The sequence below is a fragment of the Diabrotica undecimpunctata genome, chromosome 1, assembly GCF_040954645.1.
Source record: "Diabrotica undecimpunctata isolate CICGRU chromosome 1, icDiaUnde3, whole genome shotgun sequence".
NCBI classification, from domain to species: Eukaryota; Metazoa; Arthropoda; class Insecta; order Coleoptera; family Chrysomelidae; genus Diabrotica; species Diabrotica undecimpunctata.
In genome coordinates, this window is record NC_092803.1 from 159386327 (window position 1) to 159407685 (window position 21359).

A 21359-nucleotide genomic window follows, 5' to 3' on the forward strand; every position below is an offset into this window, starting at 1 on the left:
AGATTCATAGATTTTTACTATACCGGAAAAGGAGATAAATTACAAGATAACTTGTTAGGAAGTTCCGTAACCGAAAAGCTGTGTACAAAAATTTTACCACAAGAATCTGTTAAAAACTGTATCGGCACAATTAGAAAAGACAGGATTGAAAGAGCCCCACTCAAAAATAAACAAAAAAAAAAACAAATTCGTGGAACTTCCCGAAGCGAATAGCGAAGAACACCAGCTCACTCTTGTTCGCTGGAATGACAATAATAAAGTTACTATGGCAACTAATATTTCAACTCCAGAAATATTTACTATAGGAAACTGTAACAGATGGTCCAGAAAAGCCAGAAAAATTATAGTGGTCCCTCAACCAAACGATATGCAAATGTATAACAAGGGAATGGGTGGTGTAGACTTATTCGATAAGCTAAGAGGTTTGTATAGGATTCAAATTTGATTTGAAAAATGGTATTGGGTGATATTTAGATTTTGCTTGAATGGGGCAATAGTAAACATGTGGCTTCTTTACCGCAACATTGAGGCAATTTCTTTAATAAAATTTTACAGCCGAATTGTGGAGGCGCTGCTGACAGTTCCAGATATTCCAACGTCAAAATATTCAATACATGTTGCTGATGAAATTCGTTTGGATAATGTGGGTCATTTGGTGGACAAAATTAAAAAACAACGAAGGTGCGACAAATGTGGCAAGTTTATCAAATATTAATGCATTAAATGTAATGTAGGACTTCATGGACCCGAGCAATGTTTTGTCAAATATCACACGTAAAAAATTTACATGTTTTTTTTTACAAATTTTACACAGAATGCATAGAACTAAAAGGAGGGATCCGCCAAGGAGACCCGCTCAGCCCATTGTTATTCAATATGGTGATGAATCAAATAATTTACGAAGTAAGAAAACGACACGGATACCACATGGGAGCGCATAAAATCACGATACTATGCTATGCCGATGATGCAGTACTAATTGCTGATAACGAAGATAACCTACAAAGGCAGCTTCACACCTTCAATATCACAGCAAACAAACTTAATATAAGAATATCAGTAAAAAAAACTAAATCTGTAGTGATTAGTAAAGAGCCGCGTAGATGCAAACTAGAAGTAGACGGCAAAATTGTAGAACAAGTAATGAAATTCAATTACCTAGGCGTAGAGACCACTAGTGATAGGGTTATAAGGACAGAGACCACAAGGCAAGCATCAAAAGCGGCAAGAGTAAGTGGTTGCCTCCGAGAAACCATATGGAGAAACAAATATCTGACCATTGAAAGCAAAATGAAAGTATACAAGACAACAGTAAGACCAATCCTAACATATGCAGCGGAGACAAGGACCGATACAAGAAAGACGAAACAACAAATCAACAATATCGAAATGAAAGTATTAAGATCAATAGCGGGCATATCATTAAGAGACAGACAAACCAACAGAAGTATACGCGAACAATGCAAAATTCAAAATATTAACAGGTGGATAAAAACAAGAAAAAAAAAACTGGAACAAACATGTAACCGAATGGGACCAGATAGATTAGCGAACATCTGTAAAAACAACAAACCGTATAGCAGAAGACCCGTTGGAAGGCCGCCAAAAAGGTGGAAAGATAATGTAAAGTCAACAACGACTGAAACAGAATAAGAAGCAGACAAACAGGAGCAATTCTAGTCGCGCGAAGAAGAAGAAGAAGAAGTAAAAATTTTAAAATAAATAATGTTTTATGAAATATTTTGTCCTTCATCGCCTCAGCTTATCTTATATCATACGTAAAAATAAAAGACAGCTAAAAAGAAAAAAAAACGTAAATTTTGCACATTGCTATTAAAAACAATAAAAATTTGATTTTTGGCTTAATGGATTAAGGAGTTACAGTACATATTTTTCTTACCTGTTTGTAAGCCATCAATCATGTAAAATCAAAACCATAAATATTTTCGCAAAAATATAAATTAGGGAAAAATACTGCATCTTTAATGGTAATCTTATGGTCATTTTTAGATTAAAAAAAAGTAATTGTCATCTTTTTGACGATTTAGCAATATAGTGCTGAATTCCGTGGTTTCTATAATTTTTTTTGACCTTTGTAAGCTCTGCCCATTTAGCCAGCAACATTTCTTAAAATTAACGCCTAAATAAACCTACCATAGACCAAGACTATTTATTACGAACCTCGATCGAACAATCAAGTATAGGAAAGGGAAAACTTTTTACACACAGGGACCGTTCAGGGTGACTAATCACAGACTAAGTAGACTACGGGATAAGGGGTATGATTACCTGGGAAAAAACAAAGTTAACGAAAAGCTAGACCGGAGTTTAACGTTGCAATTTACAAGACTTAGCAAAATATCTAATAATAATAATTCTCATCTAATACATAGCAAGAATCCTAAAATTGACAGTTTGTTCAAAGCTAGTAAGTTTATAAGATTATACGGGGTATACACGTTTTCTTGCAGTAGCTGAATATTCAATATATTTCTTTGTATCACATACATGTTGCACGCAAAAAATATATGATCTAAGTCACTTATTGTATTGCAATTTTCGCACAAATTCGGGTGTATTAAATTCATTTTATATAAATGTGCGGGATAACAGGCATGGCCGAATGTTAGTTGGGAGATATAGTGAAGTCGTTTTACCCTGTCGTATTTCGGATTAACGCCCGAAAAATAATTTATGACTCTAGTTACAGCCACTCTGTTATGCTTTCCCTTTTCTACCTGCTTTGTGGTACCGAACCTCCTACTGGTCGGCTGTAGTACTTGAGGATACATCAGCGCTACCAAAACAATTTTTTTATAAATCGTGAAAAAACGCAAATTGAATGCTTTGTGATGATAATTTATTGAAAAAACTTTTATAATTTTTTTTTAAATAAAATTGTCTCGAGGAGTGCATCCATTCCTTGTGGTCGCATAACTGGATAATTTTAGTTGTTATATTTACAAAAATAGTAAACAGTCTGCGGAGTCGAGGCTCTCCATTGACAATGACCGACGCGCCCTGCCACCGAGGCCTCGCCCCCTCGTGTATATATTCAGAGAGCTCCGAAAAATCTCGCTATTAGTATTCAACGATCGCCGGTTTTCAATAGTGACAATGGATAACGTACAAACAAACGATAGAACACCTAAATATAGGTTTTTATCTCCGAGTGAGCGTCGAATTGTGTTGAAAGTGGAAAATTATTTTACTTTAGAAAAAATTAACATGGGACCAATTACATCAGTACTGGCAGTTCAAAAAAGGACAAGTGCAACTTGTGGAATTTCAGAACGAACCTTGCAAAGAGTTCGCAAAATGAGTGAGGAGGAATTAAGTAAGGAAAATAAAAGGATTCGTTTGCATCCGAAAACCCTCGACTTGCCACAAGGTATTAAAATCTCAATCAGAAATATCATTTATGACATGTACAAAGCAAAAGAACATGTTACAAGAAAGACACTTATTCAAAAAATAAAGGACAGAGAACTTTGTGATATGGGTTTGACCAGTTTATCAAAAGTATTAAAAGCTATGGGTTTTAGATACAAAAAAACCAATAATCGTAAAGTGTTGTGCGAGCTGCCCAATGTTGTTGGAAAAAGGTGGAACTTTATAAGAAACTATTTAAAAAACAAGAATTCCGAATTTGCCAGACAATTTGTGTTTCTTGACGAAACATGGATTTTTGCGAAAGGAAATAATACCAAATCATCCTGGCAAGATAATTCTACCAAATGCTATTCGAGTACTAGTTCGAGTAATGGCAAAAGATATATTATATTGCATGCAGGAAATACGGAAGGTTTTATACAAAATGCTAGTCTTATATTTTCTTCGACAAAAAAAACTGATGATAGTAAAATAGCTAGGACAGTTCGAGCACAAAAACGACGATTTGGCGGAGGCGCCCCATGTTATTCTTATGGAGCGTAACCACCAAAATCTAAGGTCCATTCTGGGCATTTTTGACGCTTTTCGAAGTGGAGGCGCGACCACTAGTCGGATCGCGACGTATGAGGTGTCAAACGAACGGGAAGGGGACGGGGAACACGTAGAGGGAAAAAACAAAGATGGCGGCATAGTCAAAACGGCACTATAACGTATCTCCGGATCTATTAGTCCGATTGCAACGTATGAGGTGTCAAACGAACGGGAAGAAAACGGGTAACACGTAGAGAGAGAAAACAAAGATGGCGGTATAGTCAAAATGGCACTATAACGTATCTCAGGGTCTATTGGGCCGATTGCAACGTATAAAGCGTCAAATGAAAGAGGAGGGGGTAACGAATACATTGAGATGAACAACAAGCAACAAAATCAATACCAAAATGGCACTATAACGTATCTCAGGGTCTATTGGTCCGATTGCAACGTATAAGGCGTCAAATGAAAGGGGAGGGGGTAACGAATACATTGAGATGAAAAACAAGCAACAAAATCAACGACGTCAAATGAAAGGGGAGGGGGTAACGAATACATTGAGATGAAAAACAAGCAACAAAATCAACGCCAAAATGGCACTATAACGTATCTCGGGGTCTATTGGTCCGATTGCAACGTATGAAGCGTTAAACGAAAGGTGAGAGAATAATGTATACATCAAGATGAAAACATGAAACAAAATCAATGTCAAAACGGCACTATAACGTATCTCAGGGTCTATTGGTCCGATTGCAACGTATAAAGCGTCAAATGAAATAGGAGGGGGTAACGAATACATTGAGATGAAAAAACAAGCAACAAAATCAATTTCAAAATGGCACTATAACGTATCTTAAGGTCTATTAACCTGATTACTACGTATGAGGTATCAAATGAATATAACGTACAGCAGCGGCTTTCGCTGGAAATAAAACGAATAGGAACGTTTACCATTCTTACACTATGACCAAACCAACATTCATCCACTCTATAATCTCCACAGTAACACATGAAAAGTAACGAGCTGCATACTATATTTTATACATACTACATAAAAATGTTAGCAAGGACAGTCAAGCAATAAGTAATGCATAAATGTAATAAGTAATGGGTAATGTAATAAGTAATAAACTGCTGTTAGTATCTAAGCAAAGGAATGATAGTAAGTTAACGAATATAGAGCCATGTATAAAAATGATTAAAAGCATGCCATGAAAGGAACGTAGTCAATTCGGTTCAAACAAACATTTGTTGAAAAACAAAAATTTATTCTTAACGGCAGTCACCAACGTGAAGGTACGACTACACGACCGCCGGGAGAGGTAATGTTAGTATGGGACAAACAGTTAGTATGAATGAAGTCATTTACATAATATGATAATTTATTTAATAATTATACTTAACTTATTAAGATCAGCACATAATTTAACATGGTTTAGAAGACATCTTTTATTGATGGACATCTTTTATGTTAAGACATCGACACTTTGGTGTAAATTCATTAGTTACTATGTTGTATAGCGTTCAAATGAATTATTGGGGGCTAATAACTCTAGGTTATCTTTAAAAATATGAAATTCTCCGACTCCTGTTTGGGACAGGCTATCGAAGAATTGACTTAAATCTAAATCGAGGAAGACCAATAAGTTATCGATTGTCTTAGGAGGCTGCACGAACACATAGCTCTGGAGTTAACCAGAACGGTTCATTAATTTGCCAGTGGTCCATGATATCTTTTTAGTGGTCATATCTAAACATTTTTTTTTAAATGTGCTAATCTTAAGTATCGTGATTTAGAAATAATATTTAGAAAATTAAGATCTATTATAATTATCATATAATATAAACAACGAAAAGCGAAATGAAATGGTGAAATAATGACTAATAAATTCTGAATCAGATATATTTTAAGTTGTAATAAATAAACCACGTTATAAAAACGACAATATACAATTTGCATCCATCTTAAAGTCAATCATCAAGGATAAATGTTAAAATATGACTATTGATATATTAGATATATTACTTTGCGTTAATCAACATCCATCTTAGAATCAATTAAATAATGCCCCCACGGAAGTGTATCATATGACTCCGGAAGGTGATGTCTTTTATCATCATTGGCGCTTAGCGCAATCTTGCTTTGTGTTATGGTATAAACATGGTGCTTATCTGAGCGTATTAGATTCTGTGAAGCATACACCTTTTTTAAGTTATCCAAACACTCTACATAGTCCTCAAACGTAATTTTCGTGTTCACCACAGATTTCTTTACCCCCTTCGCCTTCTTTGTTAACCTAAAATTTTTAATAATTACTTCAATTTCTTCATCCTCATATTCTTCATCTTTCAACTTTTTACGTTTTTCTTTTAGCTCATCTTCAGTGGCAGCTACTTTTGTTGTATACAATTTAGATCGGAGCCCTATGTAGTCAGTCATAATGCGACCTTTATTCTCATCTTTCATCATGCCCAACACCTTCTTGTTAACCTGAGGGATACCATAAATATTGTCTTTACGATAGTCTGAGGTATCAAAATATTTGTAGCAATCTTCTTTCATAGCCTCATATGGGTCTTGTTCACGTATTTCCACGATTACACTATCGGTATCAGTATAGCAAGTTGTAAAGTTTTCTCCGAACCTGCCAGCTAAGTATCCATACTGAAAATCATAGATTGTTGTTTTAGCCAAGTCTAAAATACTCATTCCGATATAGATTGGTTTATCTAACCATATTTCAGCTCTACGCATCTCAACAGCTACCAAGTTTTCACTAAAAATCGTTGCATTCTTAAACAATGGGCTACTTATTCTAGCTTCAGCTCCGTAACGACCCTCCCACAAAGTAAGCAACTTTATATCAACGCGCTTGCGCACTGATTCCATAGTCTTCCCGAACACTGCATTATTCATAAGCTTAAAAAGATCCTTTTCAAACTCATTGTTCGCTGCCTTCCGGAGATTTGTATTAAGATCGATGTATGACTTTAACCATGGAGCCTGTTTAAATTTCAATACTCTATGTATCTTTTTCAGGATCAATCCATTTGCAAGCGCCTGTTTTAGTGCTCTATAATGTATTACATATCTTTCTTTATCCTGTAGGGTAGCCATTAATTTAGTCTGCTCTCGCGGACGTGTAGGAGGAAGCATAGTCTTAGAATTTAAAGACTCAGGACAAAACGGGATATCTTTATGACGATCGTGAAGATGTTGAGGGTACGCCAGATCAACCTCGAGAATGTACCCTTCAGAAGCATCGTCAGCAATGGAAAGGACATCAATATTGGCATCGACCCACTCGAAACCGCCATATGGAAGATATTGAGACATGGCCCAACCATACTGATTATTAACATCAAAATACATAAGGAACGTTTTTGGTTTAGATGGGTCATAGTTGTTGATGTATGGATTGTTAGCTTTCACACGTCTTTTAGAGCAAACTTGACTAAGACCACCACGAATACCACGTTCAACAAACAAATGCATGTCAGGATCGGTTAAAAGCTCCAGTTCTTGACCTGTATATTTAAGCATTGCATCCCACGTAAAACCAGGTAAAGTATAATAGTGAGCAGGGTCAAGATTATAAGTTCGAAGAGAGCTGGATCGGAATCGCTCAAAGATATCTGCAAGAAGAAGAATGTCAGTTTTCATATATAAATCGACATAATCCCCGAGAGTTGTACAATTGAATGACGACCAGACTTCTTGAGCGCGACGATAATGTCGACGAGGACATGGCTTATCTTCAAGTTTATTGTAAAAAGACTCAATAGGAGGCAAAGAAGTCTCACAGAATTTTTTAAATGAATCTATATAATCATATGGCATGATACCTTTTTTAGTTAGAAGATGGAAATTCTCCTCAGGAAGCGAAGTATATTGGGACTTGAGATTAGGAAACTCGGGGAGGTACGAAGCTAATTTATCAAGAGAATAAGACATAAATCGATAACTATCAATAAAACGGAATTTAATTCGAGCATCATCAATATGTTTTGTAAAAGAAATGTATTTTTCCTTAGTAATAGGAAGAAGATCTACGGGACCTTTGATGTGTGTAGCAATATCGTTAATAATAAAATGTGCGTCATATCCGGAGAGATTATGAAATATTATTGGAATTGTATGAACATCTTTGTAATTAATGTTACACCCTTCGTGAGCTGCACCTCTATAATTATTGTCAGGAATAAAGTGATCATGGTCTCGCACTTTCTTATCATTGGGGGAAAAGCGCTGCTCACAGATATGGCAATGAGTGGCTGCATGGAAGTCGCTCTCTTGCTGAGTTGTCATATTTATATCATATGGGCACATAAACACCGTAGAAACATCCTCAGCAAGCTGATTAAGTTTATCTGCGAACCATTTCATGCAATCCTTTCCTCGATATGAGTCATAAAACGACAAAGTGTCATCATACGAGCATTTAAAGAAATAACCAACTGCTACAGGAATATGCTCTTGAGGTTTTTTAGGATCTCCTGTACGTTTCAAAGCACTCTCGAGATCCGCGTACACGGCGAAGGGGGCTTTAATCTTATTACGAAAATTCTTAAATTTCAACATTTTATGACTTTCGTCGGGCATTTTAATGGCTGTTTCATTAATTCTTATACAATCTACCATATGAGCTTCAACCTGTTTTGACGATGAAAACGGTTGTAGGCATCTATCACATATAAGATCTGATCGACCGCTGCAGCATGCCTTATGAATATTTAACTTTTCTTGTGATCGAAAGTAATGGAGGCAGGCATCGCAGAAATATTTGGCTCCATCACGTTTGCTAAGCTGCTTGGAGAGGAGGCGGGACAGGCTTTTTATCCAAACGTAATGGTATCTAATAGGACCTTCGGTATCATCATATTTATCTTGAATTAAAAGCAAATTCACATGTTTATCCTTCTTGTTTTTAGTTAGAAATGTAGGGAGGGTCGTAAAATCTCCTTTATCTTTTTTCAAAACGTATACATTAATTGAAATGTCATTCTGTTTTTCAAAATTAGGAATCTGCCTCATCGTCATTGGCCACTGTATTCCCTTCAACTTCAACACTTGCGAGTAGTGCGGATATTTAGACACTCTTTGAGGATTTTTATCAATAGGATTCAACGCTGATATGACAGACCACGCAAAGCATGCCTCATCATCATTTTTGACGTTAACGCAGGCTTCCTTTCTCTTTATTTGAGGAGGAAGTTCAATATAAGAGGAACCAAGTTGTGGTGTGTATTTGTTAATGTTTACCCCCAGGTTAACAACAGCCTTTAGTGCCCAGCCACTATCTCTCTCTTGGAATTCCTCTAGCTTTTTGCTGAGGGGTTCAGACACATGGTTTTCAAACCATTCGTCAAGATTTGTGTCTTTGTATATTGGAGAGTTTGATGTGGTAAAATATTTAGTGTCTTTTAGGATTTTCTCTCCGCTAGCTATCTCGAATTCTCCCCCAAAAGCAGTATTAACTTTAACTACCTCATCCTTCTTTAGCGCGTTTTGAATCCTACGTTTGAATAGCGCCTTGCAATCTACTAGGAAACTGCTGGGGTCTTTGTGTTTGAGGTTTGAGATGACTCCAGTTCGAATTCTTGAGTTGAACGCTGATAAGGAATCATCCCATTGTACTCTATGCTTAGCAGTCTCCTTCATAGGTGTAAGTCCAGCCCCCTTCTTTTGTTCGGCCTTCAGATGGTTTCTCAACGTTTTCACATGCCTCATCTGAGCTTCTAAATGCTGCTTCTCACCCATCGTCTTGGCATATCTCATCGAATCGCGTATCTTTTTACACGCTTTCCTACACTCAGTCAGCCCTTTCTTAACATTATCTTCCTGATAATCATTTCTAATCAACCCCAAGATGGACGCAATTAGCTGAATAAGTTTAGCTATCATGTTTAAACAAAACAAGCAAATATTCAAAAATAGATTAAGAAATAAAATTTTTTCCAAAAAACGTTATATCAAAAAAGTCAAAATATTCAAAGAAATCAAAATTTTCAAAATTTATTACTCACCAGAGCACAGATTTAAACTCACCAAAGCACACGTCTGTACGCTAGGAATATCTGAAACAGAATGAAGAAAATACCATAATGCAGGGTATAAGGTAAACTTTAGTCGGACGGAAAACTGAATGGTATTATAAAGGGCTCCTCAAATGCACAATGCCAATACAAGTACAATAAATACCTACACAATAGGCATAATATACAGGCTTTCCATTTTAAGTTTGTTTAAAAGAGAAGGGCATAGCATAACATATTAATCAGGTAGTTGTCAACAATAGCCGTAGATATCGTCACCAAAGAAAATTTAGATATGAACATCTGAAAATCATGATTACCTCACGTGTTCTGCACTAAGAATCTCGATAACTTTGAATAATACCATCAAGTTCCCACTCCCCGGATAACAGTCAAAAATCTTGACTACCCCACCACTTTTAGCACAAACATACTTGATAACTGCTATAATACCATCAAGTTCTCACGTTTTATCAGTAAATCATGGCCCGATTCTAAAGAAAATGTCAGTATCAGTATGCTAGAAGACCAGTACAGTGTGAAAATTTATGTTAAAACACAAAAGACGCTCAATACTGAGTGTTTACAGAGGATAATATAGAAAAAATAACAAAAACAGAGCTCGTCGGAAATAAGCAGAATCACAATAAAAAAGTATTCATAACTAAAATAGTTATGATTGTTAGAAACGTATATAGTATAAATGTCACCTAAATTACTGGCTAATAGTATAAAATATAAAATTAGATTCAACAGACTTATTCTTACGTGATAAGCCCTAATACTATCTCTAAACTATATAAATTTAAACAAAAGACGCAAGAATAGTAGAAAAATATTTCTATTCGCAACTAAACACATATTTTTAAAGGAAATCTGAACACACAACTACTAAAACAGCAATAATTGTAACTAAAAAAGATCTAATTAAAAAATAATAAAGGCCAGATTCTAAAGAATTTTAAAAATGACAGTATCAGTATGCTAGTAGACCAGTACAGAGGATAATATAGAAAAAAATAACAAAAACAGAGCTCGTCGGAAATAACCAGAATCATAATAAAAAAAAAAGTATTCAAAACTAAAATAGTTATGATTATAAGAAACGTATATAAAGTATAAATGTCACCTAAATTACTGGATAACCGTGGTAAGCCCTATTACTAACTCTAAGCTTTATACATTTAAACAAAAGAAGCAAGAATAGTAGAAAAATAATTCTATTCTCAACTAAACGCATGCTTTTAAAGGAAATCCGAACACACAACTACTAAAAATTCAATAATTATAATTAAAAAAAGATCTAATTAATAAATAAAAAACAATAAAACAAATAATATTCTCTAAAATAAATATAAACTCACCAAGGTTTAATAAAAACTCACACACTGAATACACAAAAATTTAAACGTTGTTTATCCATCCGCAGTAAAACTAAAACTGATTTTAAAATATATTTTACTAGCGTGTGCAGGCTCGATTAACCTTGTATCTATTTATAAAATTGCATATGTTTCCTGCGACAGGGAAACGCCACCGTGAGAAATGATTAAAGGATGCAGATGCATCCGGTGACGTCAGAGTTCTCGTTACCATATTTTATGATATAGTTAGATTTCCAAGTTTTATTATATACGAGGTTAGTCACAAATTACTCATAAAATATAATTGCAAAAATTTAGAAGTTAAAGCATGAGATTGATCAAAAATTATTCTCTTTGCTAGTCATTCGTCTTCTTATCTTTCCAAGTTTAATTATCTACGAGGGTAGTCACAAATTACTCATTAAATATAATTGATAAAGTTCACGTCACGTATCACACGTCACGTTATGTGGGACACGTGTTCACGTCACGTTTCACGTGCGTCACGTCTTCACGTCACGTTACGTGCGCCACGGGTTCACGTCCGTAAATGACAAGCTGAGACTTAAAAGTCCATTTACAGGAAAACATAACCAATTTTATAGCTTTAGCAATCTCCACAGGAAAATGGACCAGCTATTTGTTAAATGAATATGTAGAATGATAATTGTAATTTGGTGAAAATCAACATTTGTAATTATTATAAGTAGAAAATAAAAACTCTAAAAAATATACATTGTTTGCATCTATACCATTGTCTATGATTATTTAACCATGACATAGGTCTTTTGGTACACATTTGCCTTAGCTATCAGTGTTCTCATTGTCAGCCTGAACATCATCTGAGACTATCAGAGTACTATCCGAACACCATCAGAGGCTATCTGACCACTATCTGAACACTATCAGATACTATCTGACAACTATCAGAACACCATCAGAGACGTTAGGTTAGCTCGAATGTCAGATCAAACATCACGTTTTATATCGTTAGGTCTACGTCAGATCACGTTAGGTTAGGTTAGGAGTTCGTTAGGCCACGTTTTACGACCCTTGGATCGATTTTGACGTTGAGATGTCATACAATCACGTATGTCATTGTGGTAACGTCCACTGATAGACATGAGCCTGTTACGTTCGCCGCTAGACATAGGCCTCCAGCAAAAATAAACTAATTCCACATCTTCGCAGTTATTGGAACGATTTCATGCATCACGTTTTACGTCACATGCGTCACGTTTCACGTCAAATTTCACGCTTTCGGCGACATTTTTGTCACATGTCACGTTTTGCAATAATACACTAGGTTAGACCAGAACGCGACGTTCACAATAGGTTAAGTTAGATCCAGAAATGCCACGTATGTTAGGTTAGAGCCATAAATGTTACGTAAAATACTTTTAGAAATTAAAGTATAAACGGTACATTTTTACGTGAAGACATCACGCGTCACATCAAAACGTCACGAATCACACCAAAAACGTCACGTTTTAAAGTCAACACGTCACACCTTACATATGGATAACATGGGAGTAAAGCGTCTTTTTCGTCTCTTGAGTAAAGTTAGCGATGGTTGAGCGATAGTTAATTTATTAGGTTAGGTGGGTCGCTTCGCGGCACGACCTAACCTAATAAATTAACTATCGCTCAACCATCGCTAACTTTACTCAAGAGACGAAAAAGACGCTTTACTCCCATGTTATCCATATGTAAGGTGTGACGTGTTGACTTTAAAACGTGACGTTTTTGGTGTGATTCGTGACGTTTTGATGTGACGCGTGATGTCTTCACGTAAAAATGTACCGTTTATACTTTAATTTCTAAAAGTATTTTACGTAACATTTATGGCTCTAACCTAACATACGTGGCATTTCTGGATCTAACTTAACCTATTGTGAACGTCGCGTTCTGGTCTAACCTAGTGTATTATTGCAAAACGTGACATGTGACAAAAATGTCGCCGAAAGCGTGAAATTTGACGTGAAACGTGACGCATGTGACGTAAAACGTGATGCATGAAATCGTTCCAATAACTGCGAAGATGTGGAATTAGTTTATTTTTGCTGGAGGCCTATGTCTAGCGGCGAACGTAACAGGCTCATGTCTATCAGTGGACGTTACCACAATGACATACGTGATTGTATGACATCTCAACGTCAAAATCGATCCAAGGGTCGTAAAACGTGGCCTAACGAACTCCTAACCTAACCTAACGTGATCTGACGTAGACCTAACGATATAAAACGTGATGTTTGATCTGACATTCGAGCTAACCTAACGTCTCTGATGGTGTTCTGATAGTTGTCAGATAGTATCTGATAGTGTTCAGATAGTGGTCAGATAGCCTCTGATGGTGTTCGGATAGTACTCTGATAGTCTCAGATGATGTTCAGGCTGACAATGAGAACACTGATAGCTAAGGCAAATGTGTACCAAAAGACCTATGTCATGGTTAAATAATCATAGACAATGGTATAGATGCAAACAATGTATATTTTTTAGAGTTTTTATTTTCTACTTATAATAATTACAAATGTTGATTTTCACCAAATTACAATTATCATTCTACATATTCATTTAACAAATAGCTGGTCCATTTTCCTGTGGAGATTGCTAAAGCTATAAAATTGGTTATGTTTTCCTGTAAATGGACTTTTAAGTCTCAGCTTGTCATTTACGGACGTGAACCCGTGGCGCACGTAACGTGACGTGAAGACGTGACGCACGTGAAACGTGACGTGAACACGTGTCCCACATAACGTGACGTGTGATACGTGACGTGAACTTTATCAATTATATTTAATGAGTAATTTGTGACTACCCTCGTAGATAATTAAACTTGGAAAGATAAGAAGACGAATGACTAGCAAAGAGAATAATTTTTGATCAATCTCATGCTTTAACTTCTAAATTTTTGCAATTATATTTTATGAGTAATTTGTGACTAACCTCGTATATAATAAAACTTGGAAATCTAACTATATCATAAAATATGGTAACGAGAACTCTGACGTCACCGGATGCATCTGCATCCTTTAATCATTTCTCACGGTGGCGTTTCCCTGTCGCAGGAAACATATGCAATTTTATAAATAGATACAAGGTTAATCGAGCCTGCACACGCTAGTAAAATATATTTTAAAATCAGTTTTAGTTTTACTGCGGATGGATAAACAACGTTTAAATTTTTGTGTATTCAGTGTGTGAGTTTTTATTAAACCTTGGTGAGTTTATATTTATTTTAGAGAATATTATTTGTTTTATTGTTTTTTATTTATTAATTAGATCTTTTTTTAATTATAATTATTGAATTTTTAGTAGTTGTGTGTTCGGATTTCCTTTAAAAGCATGCGTTTAGTTGAGAATAGAATTATTTTTCTACTATTCTTGCTTCTTTTGTTTAAATGTATAAAGCTTAGAGTTAGTAATAGGGCTTACCACGGTTATCCAGTAATTTAGGTGACATTTATACTTTATATACGTTTCTTATAATCATAACTATTTTAGTTTTGAATACTTTTTTTTTTATTATGATTCTGGTTATTTCCGACGAGCTCTGTTTTTGTTATTTTTTTCTATATTATCCTCTGTACTGGTCTACTAGCATACTGATACTGTCATTTTTAAAATTCTTTAGAATCTGGCCTTTATTATTTTTTAATTAGATCTTTTTTAGTTACAATTATTGCTGTTTTAGTAGTTGTGTGTTCAGATTTCCTTTAAAAATATGTGTTTAGTTGCGAATAGAAATATTTTTCTACTATTCTTGCGTCTTTTGTTTAAATTTATATAGTTTAGAGATAGTATTAGGGCTTATCACGTAAGAATAAGTCTGTTGAATCTAATTTTATATTTTATACTATTAGCCAGTAATTTAGGTGACATTTATACTATATACGTTTCTAACAATCATAACTATTTTAGTTATGAATACTTTTTTATTGTGATTCTGCTTATTTCCGACGAGCTCTGTTTTTGTTATTTTTTCTATATTATCCTCTGTAAACACTCAGTATTGAGCGTCTTTTGTGTTTTAACATAAATTTTCACACTGTACTGGTCTTCTAGCATACTGATACTGACATTTTCTTTAGAATCGGGCCATGATTTACTGATAAAACGTGAGAACTTGATGGTATTATAGCAGTTATCAAGTATGTTTGTGCTAAAAGTGGTGGGGTAGTCAAGATTTTTGACTGTTATCCGGGGAGTGGGAACTTGATGGTATTATTCAAAGTTATCGAGATTCTTAGTGCAGAACACGTGAGGTAATCATGATTTTCAGATGTTCATATCTAAATTTTCTTTGGTGACGATATCTACGGCTATTGTTGACAACTACCTGATTAATATGTTATGCTATGCCCTTCTCTTTTAAACAAACTTAAAATGGAAAGCCTGTATATTATGCTATTGTGTAGGTATTTATTGTACTTGTATTGGCATTGTGCATTTGAGGAGCCCTTTATAATACCATTCAGTTTTCCGTCCGACTAAAGTTTACCTTATACCCTGCATTATGGTATTTTCTTCATTCTGTTTCAGATATTCCTAGCGTACAGACGTGTGCTTTGGTGAGTTTAAATCTGTGCTCTGGTGAGTAATAAATTTTGAAAATTTTGATTTCTTTGAATATTTTGACTTTTTTGATATAACGTTTTTTGGAAAAAATTTTATTTCTTAATCTATTTTTGAATATTTGCTTGTTTTGTTTAAACATGATAGCTAAACTTATTCAGCTAATTGCGTCCATCTTGGGGTTGATTAGAAATGATTATCAGGAAGATAATGTTAAGAAGGGCTGACTGAGTGTAGGAAAGCGTGTAAAAAGATACGCGATTCGATGAGATATGCCAAGACGATGGGTGAGAAGCAGCATTTAGAAGCTCAGATGAGGCATGTGAAAACGTTGAGAAACCATCTGAAGGCCGAACAAAAGAAGGGGGCTGGACTTACACCTATGAAGGAGACTGCTAAGCATAGAGTACAATGGGATGATTCCTTATCAGCGTTCAACTCAAGAATTCGAACTGGAGTCATCTCAAACCTCAAACACAAAGACCCCAGCAGTTTCCTAGTAGATTGCAAGGCGCTATTCAAACGTAGGATTCAAAACGCGCTAAAGAAGGATGAGGTAGTTAAAGTTAATACTGCTTTTGGGGGAGAATTCGAGATAGCTAGCGGAGAGAAAATCCTAAAAGACACTAAATATTTTACCACATCAAACTCTCCAATATACAAAGACACAAATCTTGACGAATGGTTTGAAACCATGTGTCTGAACCCCTCAGCAAAAAGCTAGAGGAATTCCAAGAGAGAGATAGTGGCTGGGCACTAAAGGCTGTTGTTAACCTGGGGGTAAACATTAACAAATACACACCACAACTTGGTTCCTCTTATATTGAACTTCCTCCTCAAATAAAGAGAAAGGAAGCCTGCGTTAACGTCAAAAATGATGATGAGGCATGCTTTGCGTGTCTGTCATATCAGCGTTGAATCCTATTGATAAAAATCCTCAAAGAGTGTCTAAATATCCGCACTACTCGCAAGTGTTGAAGTTGAAGGGAATACAGTGGCCAATGACGATGAGGCAGATTCCTAATTTTGAAAAACAGAATGACATTTCAATTAATGTATACGTTTTGAAAAAAGATAAAGGAGATTTTACGACCCTCCCTACATTTCTAACTAAAAACAAGAAGGATAAACATGTGAATTTGCTTTTAATTCAAGATAAATATGATGATACCGAAGGTCCTATTAGATACCATTACGTTTGGATAAAAAGCCTGTCCCGCCTCCTCTCCAAGCAGCTTAGCAAACGTGATGGAGCCAAATATTTCTGCGATGCCTGCCTCCATTACTTTCGATCACAAGAAAAGTTAAATATTCATAAGGCATGCTGCAGCGGTCGATCAGATCTTATATGTGATAGATGCCTACAACCGTTTTCATCGTCAAAACAGGTTGAAGCTCATATGGTAGATTGTATAAGAATTAATGAAACAGCCATTAAAATGCCCGACGAAAGTCATAAAATGTTGAAATTTAAGAATTTTCGTAATAAGATTAAAGCCCCCTTCGCCGTGTACGCGGATCTCGAGAGTGCTTTGAAACGTACAGGAGATCCTAAAAAACCTCAAGAGCATATTCCTGTAGCAGTTGGTTATTTCTTTAAATGCTCGTATGATGACACTTTGTCGTTTTATGACTCATATCGAGGAAAGGATTGCATGAAATGGTTCGCAGATAAACTTAATCAGCTTGCTGAGGCATGTTTCTACGGTGTTTATGTGCCATATGATATAAATATGACAACTCAGCAAGAGAGCGACTTCCATGCAGCCACTCATTGCCATATCTGTGAGCAGCGCTTTTCCCCAATGATAAGAAAGTGCGAGACCATGATCACTTTATTCCTGACAATAATTATAGAGGTGCAGCTCACGAAGGGTGTAACATTAATTACAAAGATGTTCATACAATTCCAATAATATTTCATAATCTCTCCGGATATGACGCACATTTTATTATTAACGATATTGCTACACACATCAAAGGTCCCGTAGATCTTCTTCCTATTACTAAGGAAAAATACATTTCTTTTACAAAACATATTGATGATGCTCGAATTAAATTCCGTTTTATTGATAGTTATCGATTTATGTCTTATTCTCTTGATAAATTAGCTTCGTACCTCCCCGAGTTTCCTAATCTCAAGTCCCAATATACTTCGCTTCCTGAGGAGAATTTCCATCTTCTAACTAAAAAAGGTATCATGCCATATGATTATATAGATTCATTTAAAAAATTCTGTGAGACTTCTTTGCCTCCTATTGAGTCTTTTTACAATAAACTTGAAGATAAGCCATGTCCTCGTCGACATTATCGTCGCGCTCAAGAAGTCTGGTCGTCATTCAATTGTACAACTCTCGGGGATTATGTCGATTTATATATGAAAACTGACATTCTTCTTCTTGCAGATATCTTTGAGCGATTCCGATCCAGCTCTCTTCGAACTTATAATCTTGACCCTGCTCACTATTATACTTTACCTGGTTTTACGTGGGATGCAATGCTTAAATATACAGGTCAAGAACTGGAGCTTTTAACCGATCCTGACATGCATTTGTTTGTTGAACGTGGTATTCGTGGTGGTCTTAGTCAAGTTTGCTCTAAAAGACGTGTGAAAGCTAACAATCCATACATCAACAACTATGACCCATCTAAACAAAAACGTTCCTTATGTATTTTGATGTTAATAATCAGTATGGTTGGGCCATGTCTCAATATCTTCCATATGGCGGTTTCGAGTGGGTCGATGCCAATATTGATGTCCTTTCCATTGCTGACGATGCTTCTGAAGGGTACATTCTCGAGGTTGATCTGGCGTACCCTCAACATCTTCACGATCGTCATAAAGATATCCCGTTTTGTCCTGAGTCTTTAAATTCTAAGACTATGCTTCCTCCTACACGTCCGCGAGAGCAGACTAAATTAATGGCTACCCTACAGGATAAAGAAAGATATGTAATACATTATAGAGCACTAAAACAGGCGCTTGCAAATGGATTGATCCTGAAAAAGATACATAGAGTATTGAAATTTAAACAGGCTCCATGGTTAAAGTCATACATCGATCTTAATACAAATCTCCGGAAGGCAGCGAACAATGAGTTTGAAAAGGATCTTTTTAAGCTTATGAATAATGCAGTGTTCGGGAAGACTATGGAATCAGTGCGCAAGCGCGTTGATATAAAGTTGCTTACTTTGTGGGAGGGTCGTTACGGAGCTGAAGCTAGAATAAGTAGCCCATTGTTTAAGAATGCAACGATTTTTAGTGAAAACTTGGTAGCTGTTGAGATGCGTAGAGCTGAAATATGGTTAGATAAACCAATCTATATCGGAATGAGTATTTTAGACTTGGCTAAAACAACAATCTATGATTTTCAGTATGGATACTTAGCTGGCAGGTTCGGAGAAAACTTTACAACTTGCTATACTGATACCGATAGTGTAATCGTGGAAATACGTGAACAAGACCCATATGAGGCTATGAAAGAAGATTGCTACAAATATTTTGATACCTCAGACTATCGTAAAGACAATATTTATGGTATCCCTCAGGTTAACAAGAAGGTGTTGGGCATGATGAAAGATGAGAATAAAGGTCGCATTATGACTGACTACATAGGGCTCCGATCTAAATTGTATACAACAAAAGTAGCTGCCACTGAAGATGAGCTAAAAGAAAAACGTAAAAAGTTGAAAGATGAAGAATATGAGGATGAAGAAATTGAAGTAATTATTAAAAATTTTAGGTTAACAAAGAAGGCGAAGGGGGTAAAGAAATCTGTGGTGAACACGAAAATTACGTTTGAGGACTATGTAGAGTGTTTGGATAACTTAAAAAAGGTGTATGCTTCACAGAATCTAATACGCTCAGATAAGCACCATGTTTATACCATAACACAAAGCAAGATTGCGCTAAGCGCCAATGATGATAAAAGACATCACCTTCCGGAGTCATATGATACACTTCCGTGGGGGCATTATTTAATTGATTCTAAGATGGATGTTGATTAACGCAAAGTAATATATCTAATATATCAATAGTCATATTTTAACATTTATCCTTGATGATTGACTTTAAGATGGATGCAAATTGTATATTGTCGTTTTTATAACGTGGTTTATTTATTACAACTTAAAATATATCTGATTCAGAATTTATTAGTCATTATTTCACCATTTCATTTCGCTTTTCGTTGTTTATATTATATGATAATTATAATAGATCTTAATTTTCTAAATATTATTTCTAAATCACGATACTTAAGATTAGCACATTTAAAAAAAAAATGTTTAGATATGACCACTAAAAAGATATCATGGACCACTGGCAAATTAATGAACCGTTCTGGTTAACTCCAGAGCTATGTGTTCGTGCAGCCTCCTAAGACAATCGATAACTTATTGGTCTTCCTCGATTTAGATTTAAGTCAATTCTTCGATAGCCTGTCCCAAACAGGAGTCGGAGAATTTCATATTTTTAAAGATAACCTAGAGTTATTAGCCCCCAATAATTCATTTGAACGCTATACAACATAGTAACTAATGAATTTACACCAAAGTGTCGATGTCTTAACATAAAAGATGTCCATCAATAAAAGATGTCTTCTAAACCATGTTAAATTATGTGCTGATCTTAATAAGTTAAGTATAATTATTAAATAAATTATCATATTATGTAAATGACTTCATTCATACTAACTGTTTGTCCCATACTAACATTACCTCTCCCGGCGGTCGTGTAGTCGTACCTTCACGTTGGTGACTGCCGTTAAGAATAAATTTTTGTTTTTCAACAAATGTTTGTTTGAACCGAATTGACTACGTTCCTTTCATGGCATGCTTTTAATCATTTTTATACATGGCTCTATATTCGTTAACTTACTATCATTCCTTTGCTTAGATACTAACAGCAGTTTATTACTTATTACATTACCATTACTTATTACATTTATGCATTACTTATTGCTTGACTGTCCTTGCTAACATTTTTATGTAGTATGTATAAAATATAGTATGCAGCTCGTTACTTTTCATGTGTTACTGTGGAGATTATAGAGTGGATGAATGTTGGTTTGGTCATAGTGTAAGAATGGTAAACGTTCCTATTCGTTTTATTTCCAGCGAAAGCCGCTGCTGTACGTTATATTCATTTGATACCTCATACGTAGTAATCAGGTTAATAGACCTTAAGATACGTTATAGTGCCATTTTGAAATTGATTTTGTTGCTTGTTTTTTCATCTCAATGTATTCGTTACCCCCTCCTATTTCATTTGACGCTTTATACGTTGCAATCGGACCAATAGACCCTGAGATACGTTATAGTGCCGTTTTGACATTGATTTTGTTTCATGTTTTCATCTTGATGTATACATTATTCTCTCACCTTTCGTTTAACGCTTCATACGTTGCAATCGGACCAATAGACCCCGAGATACGTTATAGTGCCATTTTGGCGTTG

The 21359-nt window shown here is 35.4% G+C and overlaps 1 protein-coding gene across 1 annotated transcript; it reads right to left on the bottom strand.

Moving 5' to 3' along the window:
* Positions 1-5956: 5956 nt before the first annotated feature.
* Positions 5957-9829, bottom strand: LOC140436094 (uncharacterized). Its single transcript, XM_072524802.1, has one exon. It carries the CDS (start codon positions 9827-9829, stop codon positions 5957-5959), a length of 3873 nt encoding a protein of 1290 aa, XP_072380903.1.
* Positions 9830-21359: the final 11530 nt, after the last annotated feature.